Source organism: Halictus rubicundus, chromosome 8 (genome assembly GCF_050948215.1).
Source record: "Halictus rubicundus isolate RS-2024b chromosome 8, iyHalRubi1_principal, whole genome shotgun sequence".
Lineage (NCBI taxonomy): Eukaryota > Metazoa > Arthropoda > Insecta > Hymenoptera > Halictidae > Halictus > Halictus rubicundus.
The window spans coordinates 8488947-8511656 of NC_135156.1; the positions used below are offsets into that span (position 1 = coordinate 8488947).

At 30.5% G+C, this 22710-nt stretch overlaps 5 protein-coding genes across 22 annotated transcripts; 3 read left to right on the plus strand and 2 right to left on the minus strand.

Annotated features, from left to right (window-relative positions):
* Window positions 1-54: 54 nt before the first annotated feature.
* Nst (phosphoglucomutase 3-like protein nst) lies at window positions 55-3373 on the plus strand. Of its 8 annotated transcripts, none has more exons than XM_076792067.1 (9): window positions 55-396; window positions 590-654; window positions 784-1078; window positions 1165-1235; window positions 1309-1886; window positions 1959-2240; window positions 2425-2582; window positions 2665-2973; window positions 3072-3373. In XM_076792067.1, the coding sequence occupies exons 3-9, from the start codon at window positions 984-986 to the stop codon at window positions 3208-3210; spliced, it is 1632 nt and encodes a 543-aa protein (XP_076648182.1). In that variant the 5' UTR covers window positions 55-396; window positions 590-654; window positions 784-983; the 3' UTR covers window positions 3211-3373. The 8 variants fall into 8 exon arrangements, with proteins under 8 accessions (XP_076648182.1, XP_076648186.1, XP_076648181.1 ...); XM_076792071.1 differs by having other exon boundaries at window positions 981-1078; XM_076792066.1 differs by having other exon boundaries at window positions 55-654.
* LOC143356408 (uncharacterized) lies at window positions 3106-13294 on the minus strand. 10 transcript variants are annotated; one of them, XR_013082663.1, is made up of 10 exons: window positions 13144-13294; window positions 12789-12869; window positions 11976-11999; window positions 11189-11531; window positions 10574-10903; window positions 10266-10485; window positions 9249-9503; window positions 8962-9018; window positions 4213-4383; window positions 3106-3219 (listed from the first exon to the last, which is right to left on the minus strand). XR_013082663.1 is itself a non-coding variant. In XM_076792076.1 (9 exons), the coding sequence occupies exons 2-9, from the start codon at window positions 12801-12803 to the stop codon at window positions 4368-4370; spliced, it is 1260 nt and encodes a 419-aa protein (XP_076648191.1). In that variant the 5' UTR covers window positions 12804-12869; window positions 13144-13294; the 3' UTR covers window positions 3915-4367. The 10 variants fall into 10 exon arrangements, 8 of the variants coding, with proteins under 8 accessions (XP_076648191.1, XP_076648194.1, XP_076648193.1 ...); XR_013082662.1 differs by lacking the exon at window positions 3106-3219 and adding an exon at window positions 3417-3433; XM_076792076.1 differs by lacking the exon at window positions 3106-3219 and having other exon boundaries at window positions 3915-4383.
* Window positions 13295-13540: 246 nt separating this feature from the next.
* Window positions 13541-17730, plus strand: Alars-m (alanine--tRNA ligase, mitochondrial). Its single transcript, XM_076792690.1, has 12 exons — window positions 13541-14055; window positions 14131-14304; window positions 14365-14705; window positions 14799-15077; window positions 15145-15289; window positions 15349-15521; window positions 15580-15911; window positions 15982-16213; window positions 16288-16683; window positions 16746-17102; window positions 17168-17345; window positions 17439-17730. The coding sequence occupies exons 1-12, from the start codon at window positions 13834-13836 to the stop codon at window positions 17664-17666; spliced, it is 3057 nt and encodes a 1018-aa protein (XP_076648805.1). The 5' UTR covers window positions 13541-13833; the 3' UTR covers window positions 17667-17730.
* A 10-nt stretch (window positions 17731-17740) lies between these two features.
* On the minus strand, window positions 17741-20400 carry LOC143356756 (phosphatidylglycerophosphatase and protein-tyrosine phosphatase 1-like). 2 transcript variants are annotated; one of them, XM_076792694.1, is made up of 6 exons: window positions 20310-20400; window positions 20167-20231; window positions 18518-18660; window positions 18294-18374; window positions 17939-18178; window positions 17741-17869 (listed from the first exon to the last, which is right to left on the minus strand). In XM_076792694.1, exons 2-6 carry the CDS (start codon window positions 20210-20212, stop codon window positions 17741-17743), a joined length of 639 nt encoding a protein of 212 aa, XP_076648809.1. In that variant the 5' UTR covers window positions 20213-20231; window positions 20310-20400. The 2 variants fall into 2 exon arrangements, with proteins under 2 accessions (XP_076648809.1, XP_076648808.1); XM_076792693.1 differs by lacking the exons at window positions 17741-17869; window positions 17939-18178; window positions 18294-18374; window positions 18518-18660 and having other exon boundaries at window positions 19067-20231.
* Window positions 20401-20858: 458 nt separating this feature from the next.
* Window positions 20859-22586, plus strand: LOC143356757 (uncharacterized). Its single transcript, XM_076792695.1, has 4 exons — window positions 20859-21060; window positions 21268-21461; window positions 21883-22159; window positions 22246-22586. Exons 1-4 carry the CDS (start codon window positions 20863-20865, stop codon window positions 22357-22359), a joined length of 783 nt encoding a protein of 260 aa, XP_076648810.1. The 5' UTR covers window positions 20859-20862; the 3' UTR covers window positions 22360-22586.
* Window positions 22587-22710: the final 124 nt, after the last annotated feature.

Consider the following 22710-nt stretch of genomic DNA (forward strand, 5'->3'; position numbering starts at 1 on the left):
ATTATTGTTTAAAAAAATTTTAAGACCAGAAAAGATTTGACTTTTGGTAATTATCAAATAACTAACTAAACAAAATTTAAAAGCCTCTCGTTCAAAAATTAATTTCTGTCAAAACCATAGTTTTGTTCTTATTATAATAAGAATTATGTACATTTGGTAGTATATACATTTTTAATAAAGATATCAAACAATAATGATATCTATTTTTACTAATAAATAATATCAATCCTATTGTGCTTTTATCGTAATGCCAACAATGTTTACTTTATTTTATCAAATGTGTGTAATGGATTTTGCAATATCGAGATATATATATCTCTATCTGGATTTTTAATTATTTGTGTATATTATTGGACTCGCAAGCGTGAAATACAGAATAGTCGGAATATTTTCATCGTATGTACTACAGTTGCTTAAAAAATGTATTAAATGAGTTGAATATATATTACTAAAAGATTGTATCGTATTACAAATTTAAAAGTTTTTATCTATTCGTACTATCTGTAGCTAAAAAACAAGATTATTTAACCTGATAAGGAAAATACTACAGTTTCAATGAAGTCATTAAAAAATATTGTTTCTTTTGCAGTGTAAGATATTTCAAAATTATAATTTGAAAAAGCATGTTATACTAGCAATTACTATAAAGCCGAGGTAATTTTCTTCAATGACTTATAAAAGATTACATACGAAATAATAAGAAATAAGGTTAAATTATCTCTCACATTTCAATAATTCCATCTTAACAGATGCAGTTCTTTTAATTTATTGAGCAAATTTAAGCTTTAATGTGTAATTTTGTGTAAATTTTAAATCAAACAAATTTTATTCATTTTTTAAAACACGATCTAACTTTCACTTTCCGATGCATACGTATGTATTTAGTCCAAACTACGGATGTAACAGGTGTTGTCTTGTCATATACAATATATACATGTCAAAGTTTTTATTAATATTTTAATAACAAAAAATAATATTAGAAAATGGAGTGTTTACAATTGGATTCCATAGTGAATGCAAAATATAATAAAACCTATAGCGGTTATATACAATATGGTACAGCCGGTTTTCGAACAAAGTAAGTATAAAAGGAAAAATATGAAACATTATTTGAGAAATAATTAATTTAATTTCTTTTATGAATGCGTTAATATTTTATTCTAGTGCCGATGTTCTTATACATGTTCTCTATAGAATGGGAATGTTAGCAGTTTTAAGATCTAAAGTGAAGAATGGTAAATATAAACAATTTTTTTTGTTCACTTCTTCTATTCTTGATAATTAATTTCAAATTTTTATTTGTAACAGCTGTAATTGGTTTAATGATTACTGCAAGTCACAACATTGAATCAGATAATGGTGTGAAACTCGTAGATCCAGCGGGTGAAATGTTGGAAGCGTCTTGGGAATCTATTGCTACAAATTTAGCTAATGTGGAAGATTCAAAGTTAGTTTCTAATGTAGAACAAATTATAAGAAAGCAAAATATTAATATGTCTGCAACAGCAACAGTAATAATTGGTAGAGACACCAGAAAAAGTGGTCCACTGTTATTTGATGCTGCTGTTGCAGGAATTCAAGCCTTAAATGGAACAGTAAAAGACTTTGGAGTAGTTACCACTCCTCAATTACATTACCTTGTTGTTTGTACAAATACTAATAACGAATATGGCAATTCTACATTGAATGGCTATTATGAAAAATTATCGAAGTCATTTAAGCATATTAGACAAAATAAGATGAACAATAGTAACTATGTAGCAGAACTGTCATTAGACGCTGCTAATGGCGTTGGTGCTATCGCTGCAAAAAAGTTTCAAGAGTACTTAGGAGCATCGCTAACAATTAACATATATAATGATGGTAATGGGGAATTGAATCACATGGTATAATAATTTATTATGTTACTTATTTAAGATAATTAGAGCACATATCAATAAGCAACAAATCTCTTACAGTGTGGAGCTGATTATGTTAAAATCAAACAAGTACCACCTACAAATTTTAATCTTGAACCCAATGTTAGATGTGTGTCTATAGATGGTGATGCAGATAGAGTAATATATTTTTACCTAGATCAAGACAATAAATTCCATCTTCTAGATGGTGATAGAATAGCAACACTTATTGCTGGATATTTCAAAGAACTCTTAAAAGAATGTGGTTTAACATTCCAATTTGGATTAGTACAAACAGCATATGCTAATGGTGGTTCTACTAATTATATTTCAAATATACTGGTATGATAAAGTAATTAGTATCATTATTAGAGGTGTGCTCAAGTCGCGGGAATCCCGAAAATTTTGAAGAGCCGATCCCTATCCCGAATTTAATTCTCAACTCGTCCCGGTCCGACATTTTCGGGTTCTCGCACACCTCTGATTACAATTAATTTTCACTGATTCTACTAACAATTATTTCTAGAAAATTCCAGTTGTGTGCACATCAACTGGTGTGAAACATCTGCACAGTGAAGCATTAAAATTTGATATAGGCATATACTTTGAAGCAAATGGACATGGAACTGTTTTGTTCAAGGACATTGTCGTTGAAACACTTAAAAATGCTAGTACAAACTCAAAGTAAGTTTTACTTGAATATATCGTACTAGTAGTAATATTTATTATCGCTTATCATATTAACATGTCATAATTTATTTGTTAGCTTAACCACTTCGCAAAAAGCAGCCGTTTCTACATTATTAAATATAATTAATGTAATAAATCAATCAGTTGGTGACGCCTTTAGTGATATGTTACTAGTGGAAACGATTTTGCATGCAAAAGGTTGGAGTATAATAGACTGGGAAAAAAGTTACAAAGATTTACTAAATAAACAATTATTGGTAAAAGTTAATGACAAAAATGTTATAACTACAACTGATGCTGAAAGGCGATGTGTAACACCTGAAGGATTGCAGAATGAAATTGATCAAGTGGTATCGCAATACAGGAATGGTCGATCCTTCGTCAGGTACAATAAAATGTTTATATGTATACAGAACATCAAATTTTTATTATATTAATTGTTTAGATTGAAATAACTTTTTAATCAATATTTGTAATCTGTAGACCATCGGGAACTGAAGATGTGATACGAGTGTACGCAGAATGTGAAGATCCAAATGATCTTAACAAATTAATTACAGCTGTAGCATTGCTGGTCTACAGACGTGCAGGCGGCGTGGGACCCGAACCTCAGCTTTCGTAACAAACATTCCTATAAATGTACCCTAAATTTGTATTAAATCGTAAGTATATCTTCCAATATGGAAATTGTATTTTGTGCAATTAAAATTCTAGATTTATATACGCATATAAAAAATGTATTTTTATATCTTTATCTTAACGAATAATAAAAGTTTTAAGAAAAATTATGTTTCTATAAAAATATGAATTTTCAATTACCTTACCTTGCATCATTTAAAGTGGGACTGATTCAAGGAATTGACGCATGTAAAGAAAGCCAACATATACTATACTATTGAACGTCAAGAGATGGTGGACTGACACTTTGTAAATGTATTAACAAAGTACGAAAATATTTGTCCAACAGTGTAATTCGTTAAACCATCCAAAACTTTACATTATTTTCAATTTCACTTAGCATATATTTACTACATACTTCTTTTTAGATAAGAAATAGTTATCAGAGGTAAAGGTAAAATTTAAAAAACGGTTAAATTAAAAAAATTATCTTAAGAAAAACTAGGGTATCGCGTTTATAAGTTATTTCTTAATCTTGCTTGATAATAAAATTGTAAGGTTCAAGAAAATATTCAGAATGACATTCTGTACATATTTTATTTTACATACTATAGTTATAGTTCAGTTTATAGAAAAGTACTGCTTGTACAGTGTGGTAAAATTAATACTTTTTAGGGAACGTGGTTTCCATTATATTATGAGAAGACATAATTTAAAAATTAATTTATTATAATCCACGAAGAATTAAAAATTGGATACATGATTCTTTCGGTACGAAAATGTTACAATTTTTCGATGAAACTCCACATATTATTCCTACATTTGCATAGACCATTTTTACTCAGCAAGAGGATTTGTAACATTTCCGCAAATTAGTAATTAAGACGATATAAGAATCGATTTCTTATATTGAAATGATAAAATATTATTAATAAAGCTTAATGAAATATGAAATGAAAAATGTTTTCGTGGTAATGTTAGAATAAAAAACAATAGAATTTCTTACACTTTAATGGCTACAAGTATAATCCTTTTTTCTTCTTTCGATTCTTCTTCTTCTCTTGCCTTCCTTCACAGGCTAAGTCCACCAACCTGAGTACAGGAAGGTATAATAGGACTGATACTTCCAGTTTGAGTTCATCTCATAGTCCAGTTGTATCCTCATCCCGTTTGTAATCTATTAAAAAAATTATATTATTTGCTGTATAGGATTTTAAATATGAGTATACAAATTGTGATAAAATCTTAAACCAAGTGAAATTTGGTAACTCAATATATTACTAATTCATGTGAAAAATGTACTCGCAGAAATATAATTTGTTCTAATTCCATCTTGTCACTTGTCAAAAATTGTAATATATTTTCAAAAGTCGAATTACTAAATATCTACTAATATTGTTAGCGCCAGAAAATAGTTTAGAGTGTGTTTCTGTATCAATGTATGGAATCGAAGTAATAGCAACAAGTAAAATACTTTATTGATGATATGACTTGGGTTCATGTATGATATGCTCAAATTGTAAAACAATATTATAGCAACATGCAGTATTGCGTTACAGTACTCGTGTGCTACAATATTATCTCACTATGTATAAAAAAAAAATCTGCAAATGTAGCTGAAAAATTTATGAATTAACCGCGTGAACATGTAAATTCTCGGATGAAAATGAAAAAAATTCAGATCTAGCATTAGCCCCGGAGACGATTCGATTGAACATGAAAGGATACTGATCTAATCTGTCAAGAGATGGAATTAAAACTGACGCGTATTAAATGCTAAAAGCAATCGCTATCGCAGCATCATCGCAACGGTATTTTCACAATCGACGATTATAATATTTCCGGCAGTTTTCTACCGTGAATTTTAGTGTCCGCAATATACGACTGATATCTAGACACATTGTGTCTATTTGCTTCTTCAGTTTATTTATATATATATATGTATGTATATGTATGTTTGTATATATATTATTTTGTTGCTTAAACGGGCAAAGAGTAAAGGGCGCACGCGTTGAACATACCTTCTGTTTAAATTCAAAGCACCGCCAGCTTTGAGCGCAAACGCAATTTGTAGCACGTAATCCGCATATCGAAGCTTGCACTATTCACCAGAGTGTCGCGTCTACGGGCCACGCGCATAAGTTTCTTCAATAATCTGACGTTGATATGCCACCAGGATTCGAAGTGCGGTGCGCTTACGCGGGTTCGTCGCACAATTCAAGATTACGCTGTCTGAGTATAACACATGTAGATTCCATCAAACTTCAATCAACGTTCTACATTTCAGTCTGCCTTGTTTCATTCAAACCACAATCTACCTTAATTATTTTGTGATACTAAATAACTCAGTATGCTGCACTGACAATTTACACAGATATTCTTATCATTTAAATAGAACACAAAGCAGTTCCGGAATGTAAAACGTCTTTAAAATAATGATTATGTGTACCACATTTGCACGCACGCTGATTATTTTTAGTTGGTTCGCTGGAGGACAGCAAATCTCGAGTATAATAAATCACATTTCACCTGATCTTGCGTTTAAACGACTTCGATGATCCCCTTTTCTCTGTGTAGCGACTAATCAGCATCGCGTGTTGCAACGAAGAAAAAATTTCATAACAGCATCTTGCTTGGAAAGCACAAATCATGGTGCGATCAATGCAATCAATCTAATAGATTGGATTTATGAAAGTGCTATTATGCTAAGAAATAGCAAATAAGGTGTTGATATAAATTTTCAAAGTATGTAGCCGAAAGAGGAGTTAAAGACGTACTCGTTTTAGTTTTATTTTTCATTCCGTCAAGGTACATTGATAACTTCAGCAAACACGTTTTGTTGCTTTATTAATGAACATTTAAAACATTATCCAAGTTCTTACGTGTAAAAAAAGATTATACAGCATATTTTTATTTTTATTTTTTATCTTTGCTTAATAGCCTAAGTCACCATTGTTGTTGAGCTAAATAATAATTAACTTATAACGAAAGAAACATCTATCCTAGAATGTGTGTAATTATTGTGTGACTTAAGATAGATAAAAATTGATAATAATTCAACCCATAACATGTTGGGTTGTACCACTACGAGAGAGAGAAAGAGAGAGAAAGTGAGAAAGAGAAAACAAAATATAGGAAATATCAAAGGAAGGAACTACGAATACAAATCGCACAAACAGAATACCCACTATATGTAATATGTTTGCTGGAAAAAATGAACGACACAGAAAATTCCTTGTATGATACCATGTTACAATTCTTTATCTCAATTTTCGATTTACGGTAATCTTCTTGTTATTTTTCTTTTTTTTTTTTTTTGAAGAATCTTAGCTTGTGTTTCAGTTATTGATTATGTTACTCATTGATACTTCTCATTCTTACCGTACCTTAAGTTAGCGTTTAAACGTTAGATCTATCGTGTATCTATCATTATACATAGTATCGTATGTAATGGTATGGACTCTGTATGTCGGACGCAGGGCAGTTCCTAGGTATTCGATTCCGTAAGCGAACGACCACCACTAAACAGGCATTTTTTTTTTTAAGGGAGCCTTTCGCATGCGCTTTAGTATTTGCTTTAGTACGCTTTTAGTACCTCGGTGGCATCGCGTCTGCCGGACCTGGGAAGCTAAAAGGTCAAAAAAATGAAAAATCGCACAATTAATTCCTTTTTGATCGCCGCAAGCGGCGCAATAGGCTGGAAAGTATAAGATGTAACACTGATATGCGCGAATTAAACCAGAAACTCTTTATTTCGTCGATGATTCAATCCTGTCGGCGGAGATACTAAGAAAACCTGATGCCTTTTTATTGTCTCTGTCGCAACGCACGGAACACACATTTTCCAAATGATACAACTTCCAGACCTGGGTAAAGCACTATTGCAAGTACCTATTCTGATAATGCTCGTTAAACGAGTACTATTGGAGTAAGTACCGTATCACAAATACCAATGCAATATGCTGGAATAAAAAGATAAAAATGTCGTTTTTGTTTTCTTTCTTTTTTTTTTTGGACCATTCTCTATTGACAAAAATTGATAAGCCACTCTTTCTACCAATCTCTTTCTACTGATTGTTTCTATCAATCTTTTAAAATTATTGATACTGATTGTGCCCAGATCTGATAAGTTGTCACACGTTGAAAGTCATTTTATCGCTGCATCCAGGCATGTGTCGCCATTGTCGCAAGAGCGTATAAAAGACGATTTTTTAGCGGTTGTTAATGTATTTTCGATTCACGACTCGCGTTCTCAAACATATGAAAGAAAAATTTCACTATAAATGTTGAAAATGTTCTTCTCCACAGATTGTTTGAAACGGACGCAATACGAATATCGCAACGCAATCGTTAGCAACCCGAGCCCAGCTGTAGGCATATAGATCTTGAAACAGAATACACGTTCTGCTACCGTGAGTATGTTTCAAGTGAAATAAAAATCATCGACCGCACGCATCTTGAAAACATATATATGCTGCTCAGAGGCGCAGTGTGTGTTGTAACGCATTATGCTTCGTTTACGATAAAACGCAACTAACTTCGATCACGTCGACGCTCAATTCGCGGACTTTTACCGCAGAGTACATAAAAGAAGAGAGGTAGCAATTAATTAATGTCGTTCCCTCGGCAAGTATAAATACTTCCATGATCGTCTCATTTTTCCTTTGTTCATGTAATAAAATGTTCTTGTGAACGTTTTAATTTGTCATTTATAACGAACGAAATAAGAGTCTTTGAAAGCTCACAATTTATGTGTGTGTGTGTAGCACTACTCGCTCATTTTCATTAATCCCCTCTAATGAAGGTACAAATAACTTTGTATATCGTCTATAGACAGAACCATGTTTTATTAAAATTTAAAAGTGACGTAATACTTTTTTCCTAAAAGAGAGAGAATATAACTAGTACTTCAGCTGACTTTGAAAAATATTATAATATTTATCTAACAATTTATTGAAAATAGTTATACGAATATTCAGCTGTGTTGACTCATTAGACTTGAGATATTCTTGTTATACATCTAGTATTATTTCTTGACATACTTGCATAAAATTGTCATTTTAACGAATTTTCGATATAATTTTTGAGAGAAAACGTTTTAACGTACTAATTTTTCATAAACACCTAGATGTTTTTTATACATACCTAGATGTTTGCCATATATTCCACTGATTCCTCATTATTAAAGACGAATTTCCAGACTTGAATTTTGTGCTTTTCACAACGACTGTCCACTTTAACTACAATATCAGTTTCAGATAATTTGTTCATTAAACAAATTATATATATATTAAATATAACAATTTTCAAGTATGTCAAAAAATACAAGTAGAGAATTTTTAAATAATAAATTAACAAACTACCTCTGTTCTCTTTTACACTCAATATTAGAGAAATTGCAGGACGGTTACTTTGATTTTCTTTTCGACAATAATAAATCAATTGTGTGTCGTTGCATACACAAGAATACGCTTTTCTATAATCAAAGGACATACCCACCATCGCGCTAAGTGTCACACCTTATACTTTTACAGAAAATATTTAGCCTATATCGATCCGCATGAAACGTGAGCACACTGAGATAGATCAGTGTTATACCGAACAAAATACGTTGCGCAAAAAGAGCATGGTCGCATAATAAACGAACGATCATTCGCAGAAATTAATTGTCGCTCTTCAACGCTGTGACATCACTTTGGAAAACGCAGTTGTGTGAAGTGTAATATATTTAAAAGCAAGAGAGAATAACACTTACCGTCCACCACCACGCGGGGGACCATAAGCATCTGGTCTGTCATATCCTTCGGTATAACTATAAATAAAAGTAACCAATTGTTTCATTTCAATATGTTAGGTGTCAATTTTGTCAATAAGGACTTTCTTCAATAAGAAATTCTCAAAAATAGTAATTTAAGAAGACTTTATGATGAAATACGAGAGCTCAATAATAAAAGGTAAAAGAAAAGTTTCTGATCCACCGAAAGCAATGAAGACGTAGTAGTAGCAGCATTGTTAAATAAATAAATATGGATTGAAACTCACCCTCCACCAACAGGCGGATATGCACCACTGGGGACGGCACTGCCGGGTCTTCTACTAAACATATCTGCTTGTGGTCCAGGACCAGTGCTGTAACTAGGTGCCCCAGTGCTGTAGCTAGGTCCAGTACTCATTGGCCTGTTAAACGGAGGCATATCATTAACAGGGGGACCGTCCGTCCTGTCATAGGCCATCGAAGCTGCCTGACTTACCCCCCCGGGCCCACCCATCATATCCCCAGGCCCGCCCGGATAACCCCTGTCATACACAATTGGAATGTGTTAACTTATTTTCACTCTATCCTGGATAATGCACTAAAATTTGTTGTTCAAGCATTAAATCTAAGACACATTGGACTTTGACTAATCACATTAGTAGAAGCATCACAGGTTAGAATAAAAATGAAGTTTCAATTCATAATTGTTCTCAGATTTTAAGAAACTAAAATATTTGCACCTTTCTTAGCACGTTCAGAACCAATGAAACTACAATCGATTCACAGGCCAAAATAACAAAATTTTAAATGGTCGTAACAATGTCATGCATGAAGATTAGAAAGGAGCTATCAAACTTGAGAGCTTAAAACTTTAAGACATCGAAATAAACACCGTGACGACGTCAATCCTGACTGATTCTTGAAATTTTGTTTACACCTTTACTTATCTCGAAACTCAGTTCAAACGGCTAGAACTGTCCTGAACGTATTAAAGAAATTTTTCCAAGAATTTAATTTGTGAAAAAGATGTAATAGGTATCTCGCATTTTATAATCCATGCTAATCGAAACTTTTACTCCATAAATTAGTATTAAAAAAAATTATGATTAGAGGTGTGCGAGGACCTGAAAATATTGGATACCTTATGGTTGGGACAGGTCGAGAATTTTATTCGGGATCGGGAAGGGTTCTCGGACACCTCTAGTTATGATCTATTGGATACATATATTATTGAAAATTGATCTAATGTGAAATTATTAAATTAAATCTAAAGCTGGAAAGGCAAATAATGTAGATTACTTTACCAGTGGCTTTCATCATATCCTACATCTGAGTACCCTGTCCCATACCCAGTAGTGGCAACAGCACCACCACCGTTTCTCATAGGACCAGTTGCAGTTCGGTCATAATCATTTCTAGCTGTGTAATCAACTGTGCGATTTGCACCGAAATTATCGGTTCGTCCGTAATCCATAGGACCTGGTGCACCACGATTAAAATCTCCGGTCATTCCACCTCCAACTACTGTAAATGAAATTCTTTGTATTAAAAGAACAATACTTTTTAATATTTTCTTAAATACATTACAAGGGCCAGATTTCAAAACACTTACCACAAGGATTACCATAATCTGTTCTAGCTCCAAACTCCGCAGCGCGGGTATAGTCCGCGGTTCGGCCATAATCAGCAGTAGCAGTTGGTCCATATCCTCCGACGGCTCCAGTCGCTGGTCCATATCCTCCTCCCATTCCTGGCGCTGTTGAAGTGTAACCCATTGCTGCGCTTCCCACGTTTTGTCCATAAGCTCCACGATCGGTGTACCCAGTTCCAAAGTCTGCTCCACGTCCACTAAAGTCTCCAGCGCCACGATTGTAATCGGTGTACCCCGTTGCGACGCCACCTGCAGCAGATCCATCGTAACCAACGAGTTGGATCGGAAGAACTGTAAAGCATGCCGAGATATCCAGTTGATTTTTTAGTCTGCATTAAAAACATATATTATATATTAAATATCACCACTTTCTCATTGTAACTTAATTGCTTTATGTCATTACACTAATGCATTATTTAATTACTCAAATTTTTTATACTAAAACTGATACGGTTAAGTAAATTTATACATTAGCGTAAGATAAAGCATGTCATATATAAATAAGCTTGATAAAGATATAGATCAATGAGAAAGTAGTTTCATTGAAATAAAATTTATCAAAGCATGTGTACTGACCTCTTCTATCATTGTATGGTCCAGGACGAGCGTCTCTACCACCGTCTCGTCCTCCTCTACCACCTCTCATTGGTCCACCTCTTCTGTCTCCATCCCTGCGTCCTCCGCCTGCGCCTCGTGATTTGCCAGTTGACTGTTCCACATTGATAGTCGCCCCTTTGAAGTTGGAATTGTGAAGAGCTTTGATCGCTGCCGCAGCATCTTCCTCTCGGGCCATGTGGACAAACCCATACCGATTCATGACATCGCATTCCGTTACTTCGCCAAAACGTAAAAATAATTGTCGCAACTCATCGTTGCGACAATTCTCTGGTAACCGACCCACAAATATTTTTGTTTTCCTCTGGAAAATTTAAATGTATAGTTAGTCATAATTCTTTATTATATTTATATATACATACATATATATATAACTATAATACATGTACTTATAAATGACACTATTTAAAAAAAAATATTTTATAAATCTTCTGTATCCCTAAAATCGACCATATTTTTGTTGGTCAAAAGTATGGTGTCTGTTTGAGATTTAATCTTGCTCAAATCATATCATAGAATTACAAAAATCATACAACAATGATAATGTAATGTTAGTGAGCTTGTTAATTTAGAAATTATTTTAGTTTACTAAAGTATATAAATAAACTTAAGAATTATAAATTACATACCTATAATGTTATTGTGTATTTTTGTTAAATACAGAAAACATTATATACAATGTACAAATAATTAAATTATTAACTGATACAAGATAAGGAATACAATTTACTATTAGCATTGTTCTTACCGGTTGATTAGATGAAACCATTTTCTGAAAATAGAAAAAATGTTATAATCATTATTTTATATTTATCTTTACTAGTTTATTAAATAACTTTAATTCTATATTAACATCTAATTCAGATTTAACACTAAATGTATTATAGCCTAATATCTCCAAAAATATGATATAAATATTATTGTCTAATTCTTAATTTTTTTCAATTCAGAAAGCCAAATGGTAAATATGAAAAATAATTTATATATTTTTTAAATATTTGTATTTGTAGCATATTTTTATACATATATGACTATAATCATTTGATATAAGACCAAAGTGATAGAGAAGAAATAATACAAAATGTAGTTTTTACTAATTTAAAATTTTATATAATTTGAGGACAAATATATGAACTCAAATAAAATTTATTTTTCAATGCTCATTTTTATATTATTCTCAAATATCAAAGAGAGAAAAGTTGTTTAGATGTATAGTAGAAATATAAAATAGTATTTCAAATAGTTACAGAATCTCCTTGAATACTTATTAAAAATGAATACCTATGGGAGAAATGGTTACATGTAAGTATAATATGCATTTCCTTGAAACTTCCTGAAATGGAGAAACTGTAGCACTTCAAGAATATTAATAACAAGTATGGTTCATACAATTGCTAATTTAATTTCACTGTAAGACCAAGTGGCTTACAGAATGAATAAATAATTATATATGTAAAATTTGTTTAAGAAAATTGTCAAAGTTAATATTCTTTAAAGATAATGCTAAAAAGTTGGGGATCTTATATCGAAAATAAATTAGTAGAAAAAATTGTTTAAAAACCTGTTCGGTGTCCATATTCCGGGAAACGCAAAGACGCTTATATATTTTTCAAGGCCACGAAAGTTTTCAGATTTTCGATCACTTAAAGTAAAAAAAAACAATTTTGTATTGTTCGCGTACATATAATTTATAATTATTAGTATCATGAGATGTACAGAATGTATGGAGAACAGAATTTCGAGAAAATTGTACTATGAAACGAAGTATACAACGCAAAAGATGTCTAAAAACAACCGGCCCTTGGCGTGCCCTAGTAAGTGACGGTACGCGAATCTCTTCGTAATTCGAACTCTAACATTCTCTGTGATCTTTTTTACCAACGAATATTTTACTAGGAAATTATACTGATACTTACATGTTGTTGCGACGTTTTGGCGAAATGAAATTAAAGTAAAAAGAGAAGAAACTTTCGTGACGCTAACAGCGAAACGAGGTACGAAATGGCGTCAACGACTTCCACCTTGAACACTTTTGACGGAAAACGATAAGGTTTGTGCTACATGCTACCACTTTTCATGCAGTAACGAAAAAGTCACTAGACATTTTCTACAGTAAGGCATGTTTTCATAATACATATTTATGTTTCTGTATGTATATAAATGTATAATTAATATACTGGGATACATAAATCATTTCGTTGTCTTAAAATCAAAATGATTATTTATTATTTTTAATAAAAATATGTCTGTTTCAGAAAGGTTTTTGATGGTTTAAAGTGAATACCTTAAGGTAAATTTTCATTAAATATTATGTACTATGAATTAATTAAATGTTCACTATTAATATCTATAAATTAATTTAAATATAATTTGTATATTTCATGCATGTACTATTTTGTATAAAATTTCTTAAGAATTTATAGTATATTCATTTTGACAACAAATTGGTACGATTGAAACAGAACCATTTAAAGGTTAAAAATGGTGTATAAAAGTTTTAACTGAAACTATTTTGCGTCTAATATTGTTATGAATAGAAATATGTAATACTAAATATCTTAATAGTTGTAATACTTTCTTCAAGATCGAGAATATTTATGCAATAAATGTGGAAGACAGTACTGCTAAGAGAAAATATGAATAATGCGTTATTACATCGATTGTACAGCAGCAGTACTTCCAATTCAATTAAATGGAATTCAAAATTAATTAGGAATGAATTTGTGAATTACTTTAAAGACAATTTAGAGCATACTTTTATACGAAGCAGTCCAGTCACACCACTCAATGATTCTTCAATTTCGTTTGTAAATGCTGGCATGAATCAAGTACATTTGCATTTTTTAAAAAGATTTAGATTAATATGTATCAATAATAATTATTTACATATACATTTTTTTAAGTTTAAGGGGATCTTTTTGAATTATTATGAACCACCTGCGAAGAAAGTTACAAATTCTCAAAAGTGTATTAGAATTAGTGGAAAGCATAATGATCTCAGCGTAGTTGGAAATGATAGTTATCATCACACATTCTTTGAAATGTTAGGAAATTGGTCTTTCGGCGACTATTTTAAGGTATTTCTTCTTTTCTGAAAGATTAAAAGCAGAATACTAAATAAGAATTGAAATTTCTAGGAAGAAGCATGTTTTTACGCCTGGAATCTATTGACAAAACATTATGGCATTAAGGAAAATTCTTTGTATGTAACATACTTTGGTGGAAATGAGCAATTAGGATTAGAGCCAGATTTGGAATGTCGAGATATCTGGTTAAAGGTTGGTGTTGCCAAAGATAAAGTTTTGCCATTTGATATACAAGATAACTTTTGGGAAATGGGAGTTTCTGGACCATGTGGACCTTGTACAGAAATACATATAGATCATAAAAACCATGCATCAAATCAGGCTATAAGAGTTAACAAAGGACACTCAGATCTCACAGAATTATGGAATATAGTTTTTATACAGTATGAACGGTAAGCATTAGATAATTAACATGTACAAATTATTACTTTTATGACGTGGTAATAGGAATTAATTATTGACTGTTTATTATTATTTTATATTAGATTAACAGATGGTACAATAATACCTCTACCAAAGTATCATGTGGACACTGGTATGGGATTTGAAAGATTAGTTGCACTTTTGCAAGGGAAGAATTCAAATTATGACACAGATCTTTTTCAACCACTTATCAAAGCTACCGAAAAATACACAAAAGCACCAGGCTATAGAGGACGATTTTTTGATGACGACAATAATCTTGATAGTAGTTATAGGATATTAGCAGATCACAGTAGGATGATTACTGTTGCTCTGGCAGATGGAATGGTGCCAGAGGAAAAGTAAGTCACTTGAATAACCATAGGTGCAATTACTGCTATAAGTCATTCTGAGAAATAACATTTTCAGTTATAAACTTAGAAGAATAATAAGGAAAGCAATTGATATAGGTGAGAAAGTATTTAAAAAAGAAAAGATACTTTCAGAACTTTCTTATGCAGTGGCTGATACCTTGGGCAATGTTTATCCAGAATTACAAACTAATCTTAAAAAGGTAATACTACACAAGTACAAAAAATGTTATAAATTAACATAAAACAGAATTGTATTTAGGTACAGAAAATAGTAGAATTTGAAGAAGATTTATTTAAACGATTAAGAAAAACATCTGGTAAAGAATGGGGAAAGATGGTTGAAAATAGGCCTGAATTAGCATCAATTACTGATTGGATGGCTCCCGGTTTATTAAATGCATATAAGTATCTACAAAGCATAGTCAAAGACTTGTAAGTATTGAAAAAAATTTTTTTTTTAATTTTCTTACATACATTGTTATCTTTATAGAAAAGCCTCTAAAACGCTACCAGGAAATGTTGCTTTTAAATTATTTGATACATACGGTTTAAATGAGGAAACAATAACCGAACTTGCCGAAATTGAGTACCTACATTTTGACAAAGAAGATTTTCAAAATGTGTTACAAAATGTCAAATATCAGTCAAAAATTGGCAAATTAGATAAAAGTAATGAAATAGTTATGAAAGAGTATACAAATTTACTTGAAAAAAATAATGTACATAAAACTAATGATACATTAAAATATGAATATGTTTTTGATGGAAATAATTATGAGTTTCCTGCAACTGAGAGTAAAATTGTAGGAGTAATTGTAGATGGTAAAATCTCTTCGTTAAAACTGATTACTTCCTAAACATGATAGAAATACACATATCCAATTTATTTTAGATAATTTAATATTAAATAATAAAAATGATGCTGGGAATAAAGGTATTACATTGAATAAAGGAGACGAAATTGGAATTATATTGGATAAAACATTATGTTATTCGCTAGAAGGTGGCCAAATATCAGATCATGGGACCATTTTCATAAATAATTTAATTCTTCACATAAACAATGTGCAGAAGAGGAATGGTTATGTTTTTCACTTTGGAAAACTTGCAGATGTCGATTGCAAGTAAGCCTTTAGTTTAATTTTCAGAGATTTTATAATGCAAAACAAAGTACTTAAACATTCATTCTTTCATTTAGAGATTTACATAAAGAAATTAAAATTGGAGATAATTGTATAGTATCCATCGATTCTGATCGTAGAAAAGGATTAATGCAACATCATACTGCTGCACATTTGTTGAATGCCTCCATGAAAAAAACATTGCACGCTGTTTATCCACGCAGTTCTTTAGTTCTTCCACATTCTTTGAGGTTTCAGTTTAATTCGTTTGGAGAAAAACTCTCCCTTGAACAAATTAAACGAATTGAAGAATCCATAAATAATGTTATAGAAGCCAATGTTTTTGTTAAATCAGAAGTATTTAATTCATCTGAATTATTGGCAGAAAACTTTGTAACACTAATACCAGGGGAGATTTATCCTTATACTGATATTCGAGTTGTGGACATTGATACTCCTGACTTAAAATCGAAGTAAGTGTTCTTGAAGACATGATTACTCAATTAATTACTCTTAACATAAAAATTTCGTTTAGGGAAGCATGTTGTGGTACACATGTACATAGGACTGGAATATTAGAACATTTTTGTTTGTTGAATTACCATTCGAAAGGATTAGCAAATTTTACTGTTAAAGGAGCTGTAGGGCAATTAGCTGGATTTGCTAAAACGACAGGGAAAAATATGCAACAAAAAGTTTTGAATTTAAAAGACAAATTGAAACATGGAAAACTTGAATATGAAACATTCAAATCTATTAGCGAAGAAATAAAAAATGAAATAAATGATGTTAATGAAGAAATGCCAATACCGTACCTCGTTAAAATGGAATGTTTAAAGCAATTAGAAGATTTAAATAAAGATGCTTGGCTACAAGCAAAAGAACTAGAAAAGTAAGTATTGCAGACTACATAAAAATGTTGAAATCTTGAAATTTATCATGCATATGATTTTTAAGGTCTGCCATAATTTTGAAAGTTAAAGATACAGATCCAGGTTTTTTCATTGTTCATTGTTTATATAATAATCCGACGTATTTATCGCTTCAAGAAATTATATCTTCCTTTTCAAATACTCCCATATTCGTTATTATATGTCACAATGGAACGATAAAAGCACGATGTTCTGTGCCTCAGGTATGCAAAATAGAAATTTCATAAATAGTACTGAATTTTAACATGGAATGGGTGAATTTTTATATATATTTTAATAATATTTACAAATTACAGGAAGTTGCGTGTAATACATTTAACGCTCAAACATGGATGAAAATAGTTATTGAAATTTTCAATGCAGAATATGGTTCAATCAAAGGTTTCAATCCGTCATTAGTTGCTAGTATGAAGTCAACAAATATATCAAATTTGCCATCAGAAAATTTATTACACAATGCAATTAATGCAGCCAAAGAGTTTGCATTGAAAAATGTAAAAAAAAGTGTAAATATAAATAAGTAAAAATAAATAATGACAAAGTATGTTATATTATTTACTCATTTATTTATACAAATCGTACCTATTTAATAATTATATCATTTTTTATTTTCTATATTATTTTTATAAAATAATTTGAGAGCACTCCATTGTGCTGTGTGCAGTAGTACATGAGGCCTCTTTGCCTTCATATAATTCACTGCTTCTTCAGGAGTCCACCGATTTTTCTACAAAGAATGAATGTTTAATATATAGTTCTTTTAAACATCATATTTAAAATTATTTTGCAATCTAACCATCATTAAGTAACAGCCTACTAATGTTGCACTGCGTGTTCTTCCTGCTTTACAATGTACATAGACACTTCCAGTATAAAGGCCATTACTATCACGAGAATGAGACTTATTCATCTCAGTTGACACATTATGAAACTTATTAATGAATTGTACACCACATAATAATTTGTCTTGCGAAGGTGACTGAAAGATATCTGTTGTTGATAATTGCAAAAATTTCACATTATGTTTCTGCCATTCCTAAAAAATTGTACACCATATATAATAGTACATATTCGTATTGTTTCTGCAAAATAAAATTATATCTTATTTAACGCTTTATATGAAATGTTAGTTTTAATGAAAAAACAAATACCTTTTCAGTATTAGAAAATAATTTTAATTCGTAATCTTCATTCATCGAAATAACTCCCGCGATGTTTTCTTCGGTTATTAACTGAAAATTTTCAATATTTTATGCGCTTGATAGTTGAACCTTCAGTTTATATAGAAAAATAAGTTTTCAAGAATGATATTTTTTCACCATTCTTATTAATCTAGAGATGTTTAATAATTGAGTTGCAATGTACAGTTACATACCTTTTTAGTCATTCCTCGAAATGGTAAAGCGCCTAACACAACTGTTTCGTCAATTCTATCGTACCAATTTCTCGACGAAATTTTTTCCATCAACACATTATAAAATAGTGTTGGATAAAATGTCAATCTTGCGAACATTTCCTCTAAATTTGTAATTTAAAAATAATATTACTAATTCTGTTGAAATTTAGAAGTATTTATTTATACAGTATTAGAATCATTTAATTTACTAATACTTCGAATATTCACGTTATTGCATTCTATTTTAAGTACCTTAACTAAAACAATTCAAGTTTTATTTCTCAAAGTATACGAAGTAAGATATTGGCCTACTACTGGAGAAAGTAGCAATACCAAGGAAAAGTAACAGGACTTATGTTATGTGTATGTTGGAGGGACCATTTGTATCTTAACGGGGATTAGCGGCGCCCGATTTCGATCAAGGAAAAAGACTTTAATACTTTACTTGTTACTTCATATTTTCGTATTTAATCAATCAATTAATAATTCATTAAACATTTATTAGATTAATCAGGAGTGTTCTGTACAATATTTTATATTTTAATAGTCTAATTTTTGTTTATCTGTTTTCATTACAAAAGTATATTTAAGCATGCCACATAGAAATAATTATACAACATCAAATTATATTTTTGGTTTATTATTAAGAAATATCTATGTTTCTACAAAATCTTTTGGCTGTTTTAATAAATCTTCATCTAAACAATAATTTCCTAACTCTCCTTTTCTAAATGAATTAAGAAAATACTCTGCTGCAAACTTGAAATCTGGTTTTACAATACTACTCCCATCGTATTTTTTAAGTTTTATAGTTTTTTTCATTTTTGCTGCGATAAATGTAAGAACATACATTATATTATCAGAAGGCTCAGGCAAGCCCAATTTGTTTACATATTCAAATCGTTTTTGTTGATTGAACCAAAATAATAAATAATCTGCAAGTATGTCGTGTCCTACTAAATGGTCCTGCATGCAACCAGCTAATGCCAACTTTAAACCACAATGAACATCTTTTATTCGAGGAGTTAAAATTCCAGGAGTATCTAAGACATATATGTCTGGATTTTCTGATATTTTTACACGAGTCGATACAGATCTTGTAATACCAGCCACTCCACCTACTTGTACAGCTTTAGATTTAGCAAGATTATTATTTCTTAAACGATTAATAAGTGAAGATTTTCCTACATTTGGAATTCCGATAATCATCATTGCATATGACTTCTCTTCTGCTCTATTATGACGATTTGATTCTCGAATTAACTTTTCTGCTAATGGCAGTAGTTCTTTAACTCCTTTACAATGTTCTTTTTTAAAATTAGTAAACAATACATTACTTAAACCTTTATCTCTTAATTTATCTATTATAGTTTTCTTATATCTCATATCACTTAAATCAATTTTGTTTAATACAAAAATATGAGGTTTTAATCCAGTCAAAGTATTAGTGAAGTCAGCATAATGTCCAGACATCGGAACTCTAGCATCATGAACTTCAATTATACAATCTACATTCTTTAATTGTTGCTGCATTTGTTTTAATCCCTTGTCCATATGGCCAGGAAACCATCTCAATAAATCATTATTTATTACTCGAAAACTATCACGAAACGTTGGAATAACATTACCTCCTGCGTTCACCATGTTGAAGCGTTTTATAACCTTCATTGACATGATTTTGTTGGTATACTTTCTGTAACAATATTTCTCACATAAATTATTTCAAATTAATCTACGTTTACGTATCATATTGCGCTTCTATCAATTGTACCTGTTTGAAAAATATGTATTTCAAAAATTTCCTTCCAATTGATCTTAATTCTAATCGCTTATTGATATACATTTATTTATGTATGTACATAAGACATAATTGCGGTAGCGTACATATGTAGTCGTATATACACTAATTACAAAATTATTAACGCATTTGAATATTTAATTAACTAAATATACTCAAAAGTGAGTATAGCATAATATGTATTCGTTCTACACATATATATACAATACCAGAGATGCCCTCTCTGATAATACATATGTATATTGCATTTCTTTCCGAATTGTAGCTAATTTCAAATTATATATCATGTTTATTTGATAGTTTAATTCATAATTGATAGTATGTAGCATCAGTTAATACAGTAAAGTAAACAATAATATAATAGTAATAAACATATATTTAATAACGCAATAAAGTCAATATAACATGGCAATTAAAAAAGAAAAGTAATTTATAATAATAATTTGGAATACCTATTTTTAAATTCTTTTTAAATATTTTTCATTCAAAAACTTGAACAACTTTAAAATTTAAAATAGAAATAACTATGGATAAGAAAACTTATAAGGAATATAAACGAAAAATTCGCGATGCTGTAGCTACAGTCGATAATAAGCCTCCAAAGTTTGAGGTATCTTATTATTATAAAAAGCGTAATTTGACTATTGACGCAAACCGAGTAAGAGAAATAGATAAAGAAAACATGGAATTGTTGAAAAGGATTAGCATAATTAGTCGTACAGGAGTAAGTATGAAATATTTTTCTCATCAAAGAAAAAAATGATGGTAAGAATATAAAAATTAAAAATTAAACGTTATTTCTATATCACCGACATAACACGTCGGAGATCACCATTATTTGTGTAATTTTTGTTTGATCCTATTAGTATAATAAAAGTAGCAATACAAATGGGGGTAATAGTAATTATACTTATAATCTTATCTACTATAGGGAAAAGTAGACTGTTGGATGACACAACCTACGTATGCATCTCAACTAGAAGATCAAGATGCAAAAAATAAAATGATTATGAAAATGAATAAACGTTTACTGAAAGGTATTTCTGAAGCTAGTAGTTGCTATCCTACTGGAGAATTCATAAAAAGTTGGAAGGATATGAGAAAAAAAATGATGCGTAGTAAAAGGCAAATTATCTGGCTTTATATTATATTTTAAACAATTATAGAAATGTTTATTTAGACTTAATAATCTTAATATAGATTCGATCAAATGCCTCACACCCAAATTGCAGTGTCTCAAGTAAATGAAGATCATTGTATGGTTAAAAATTTATCATTAATGAAAGAATTAAATCCATCCATTCGAACGAAATGTTTTTTTGAAATTGAAATTCAAAACGACAGACAAAAGTTAGGAAATATAAAGTTTGAGCTTTATGATGATGTTGTTCCACAAACGTGTGCAAATTTCTCTGAATTATGTCGTGGAACAAAAGACGGGTTATCATACAAGTAAAAATCTAAGTGACAATAATTTAGTGAAAAAGATTTGACATTTTAAAGATAAAGAATTATTAGAAAGCGAAAAATATGTATTGTTTAACAGAAATACACCATTTCATCGTATAGTTTCGGGTTATTGGTGTCAAGGTGGTGACGTAACAAAGTTTAATGGAAGCGGAGGAGCTTCCGCTTTTGATAATCTGTTTGAAAACGAAAATTTCGACTTACGTCATGCAGGGCCAGGGATATTGTCTATGTGTGGTAACAGTGAAAATAAAAATGATTCCAAATTTAATCTCACTTTTAGACGTTTAGAAACGATGGATGGAAAGTATGTTGTGTTTGGAAAAGTTATTTCTGGACTATCAAATATTTACAAAGTAGTTACTTCTCTGTAATTTGGTAAACTTATATTAATGCAATTCTTCTTCTGCCGTTTTAGTTCAATAGTATTCGTTATTTCTAGATTGAAGAATTTGGTACAAAAACAGGAAAACCAATTAAAACCATAATTATATCTAATTGTGGTATTATATCAAGAAAACATGACTGGAATCCTTCTGAAGAAGATGATAAATAAATAAAAGTTCCTGCACACTTGAATGATATAAGATGTGAAATTTTGTCTCAAACACAAAAAATCAAATCACTATTTTTTTTTATATAATATTTTTATGTTATCATAACATTACAATTTATACAGAGTATGAAAGTATAATCTATTAACATGATACATGTTGTTATGTTATATTTTTATAACAAATATAGCGTTAAATTTATATAGATTTATATAAAATACAATCGTATAGACATTTTAAAAAAATGTAAACATTTCATTGTCGTCTAGCTTTTTATATGAAAGGAGATTATCCAAATAATATATTTTTATAAGTGTAACCACATAAAAGCTACACTGTACAAGGCACTTTAA

Bases quoted from the DNA above. Each gene is read 5' to 3' on its own strand.
- LOC143356408 (XM_076792074.1), bottom strand. The intron at 10,904-11,188 runs GTCAGTACACAT...CATGCTTTACAG, and splicing joins ACCATACAATGATAGAAGAG to TTCTTCCGATCCAACTCGTT. The intron at 10,486-10,573 runs GTAAGTGTTTTG...TTTCATTTACAG, and splicing joins AGATTATGGTAATCCTTGTG to TAGTTGGAGGTGGAATGACC.
- LOC143356756 (XM_076792693.1), bottom strand. From the start codon at position 20,212: ATGTCAATGAAGGTTATAAAACGCTTCAACATGGTGAACGCAGGAGGT.
- Alars-m (XM_076792690.1), top strand. From the start codon at position 13,834: ATGTGGAAGACAGTACTGCTAAGAGAAAATATGAATAATGCGTTATTA. The intron at 14,706-14,798 runs GTAAGCATTAGA...ATTTTATATTAG, and splicing joins GTTTTTATACAGTATGAACG to ATTAACAGATGGTACAATAA. The intron at 15,290-15,348 runs GTAATACTACAC...AATTGTATTTAG, and splicing joins TACAAACTAATCTTAAAAAG to GTACAGAAAATAGTAGAATT.
- Nst (XM_076792066.1), top strand. From the start codon at position 984: ATGGAGTGTTTACAATTGGATTCCATAGTGAATGCAAAATATAATAAA. The intron at 1,887-1,958 runs GTATAATAATTT...AATCTCTTACAG, and splicing joins ATGGGGAATTGAATCACATG to TGTGGAGCTGATTATGTTAA. The intron at 2,241-2,424 runs GTATGATAAAGT...AATTATTTCTAG, and splicing joins ATTATATTTCAAATATACTG to AAAATTCCAGTTGTGTGCAC.
- LOC143356757 (XM_076792695.1), top strand. From the start codon at position 20,863: ATGGATAAGAAAACTTATAAGGAATATAAACGAAAAATTCGCGATGCT. The intron at 21,061-21,267 runs GTAAGTATGAAA...TATCTACTATAG, and splicing joins GCATAATTAGTCGTACAGGA to GGAAAAGTAGACTGTTGGAT. The intron at 21,462-21,882 runs GCAAATTATCTG...ATTGTTTAACAG, and splicing joins AAAATGATGCGTAGTAAAAG to AAATACACCATTTCATCGTA.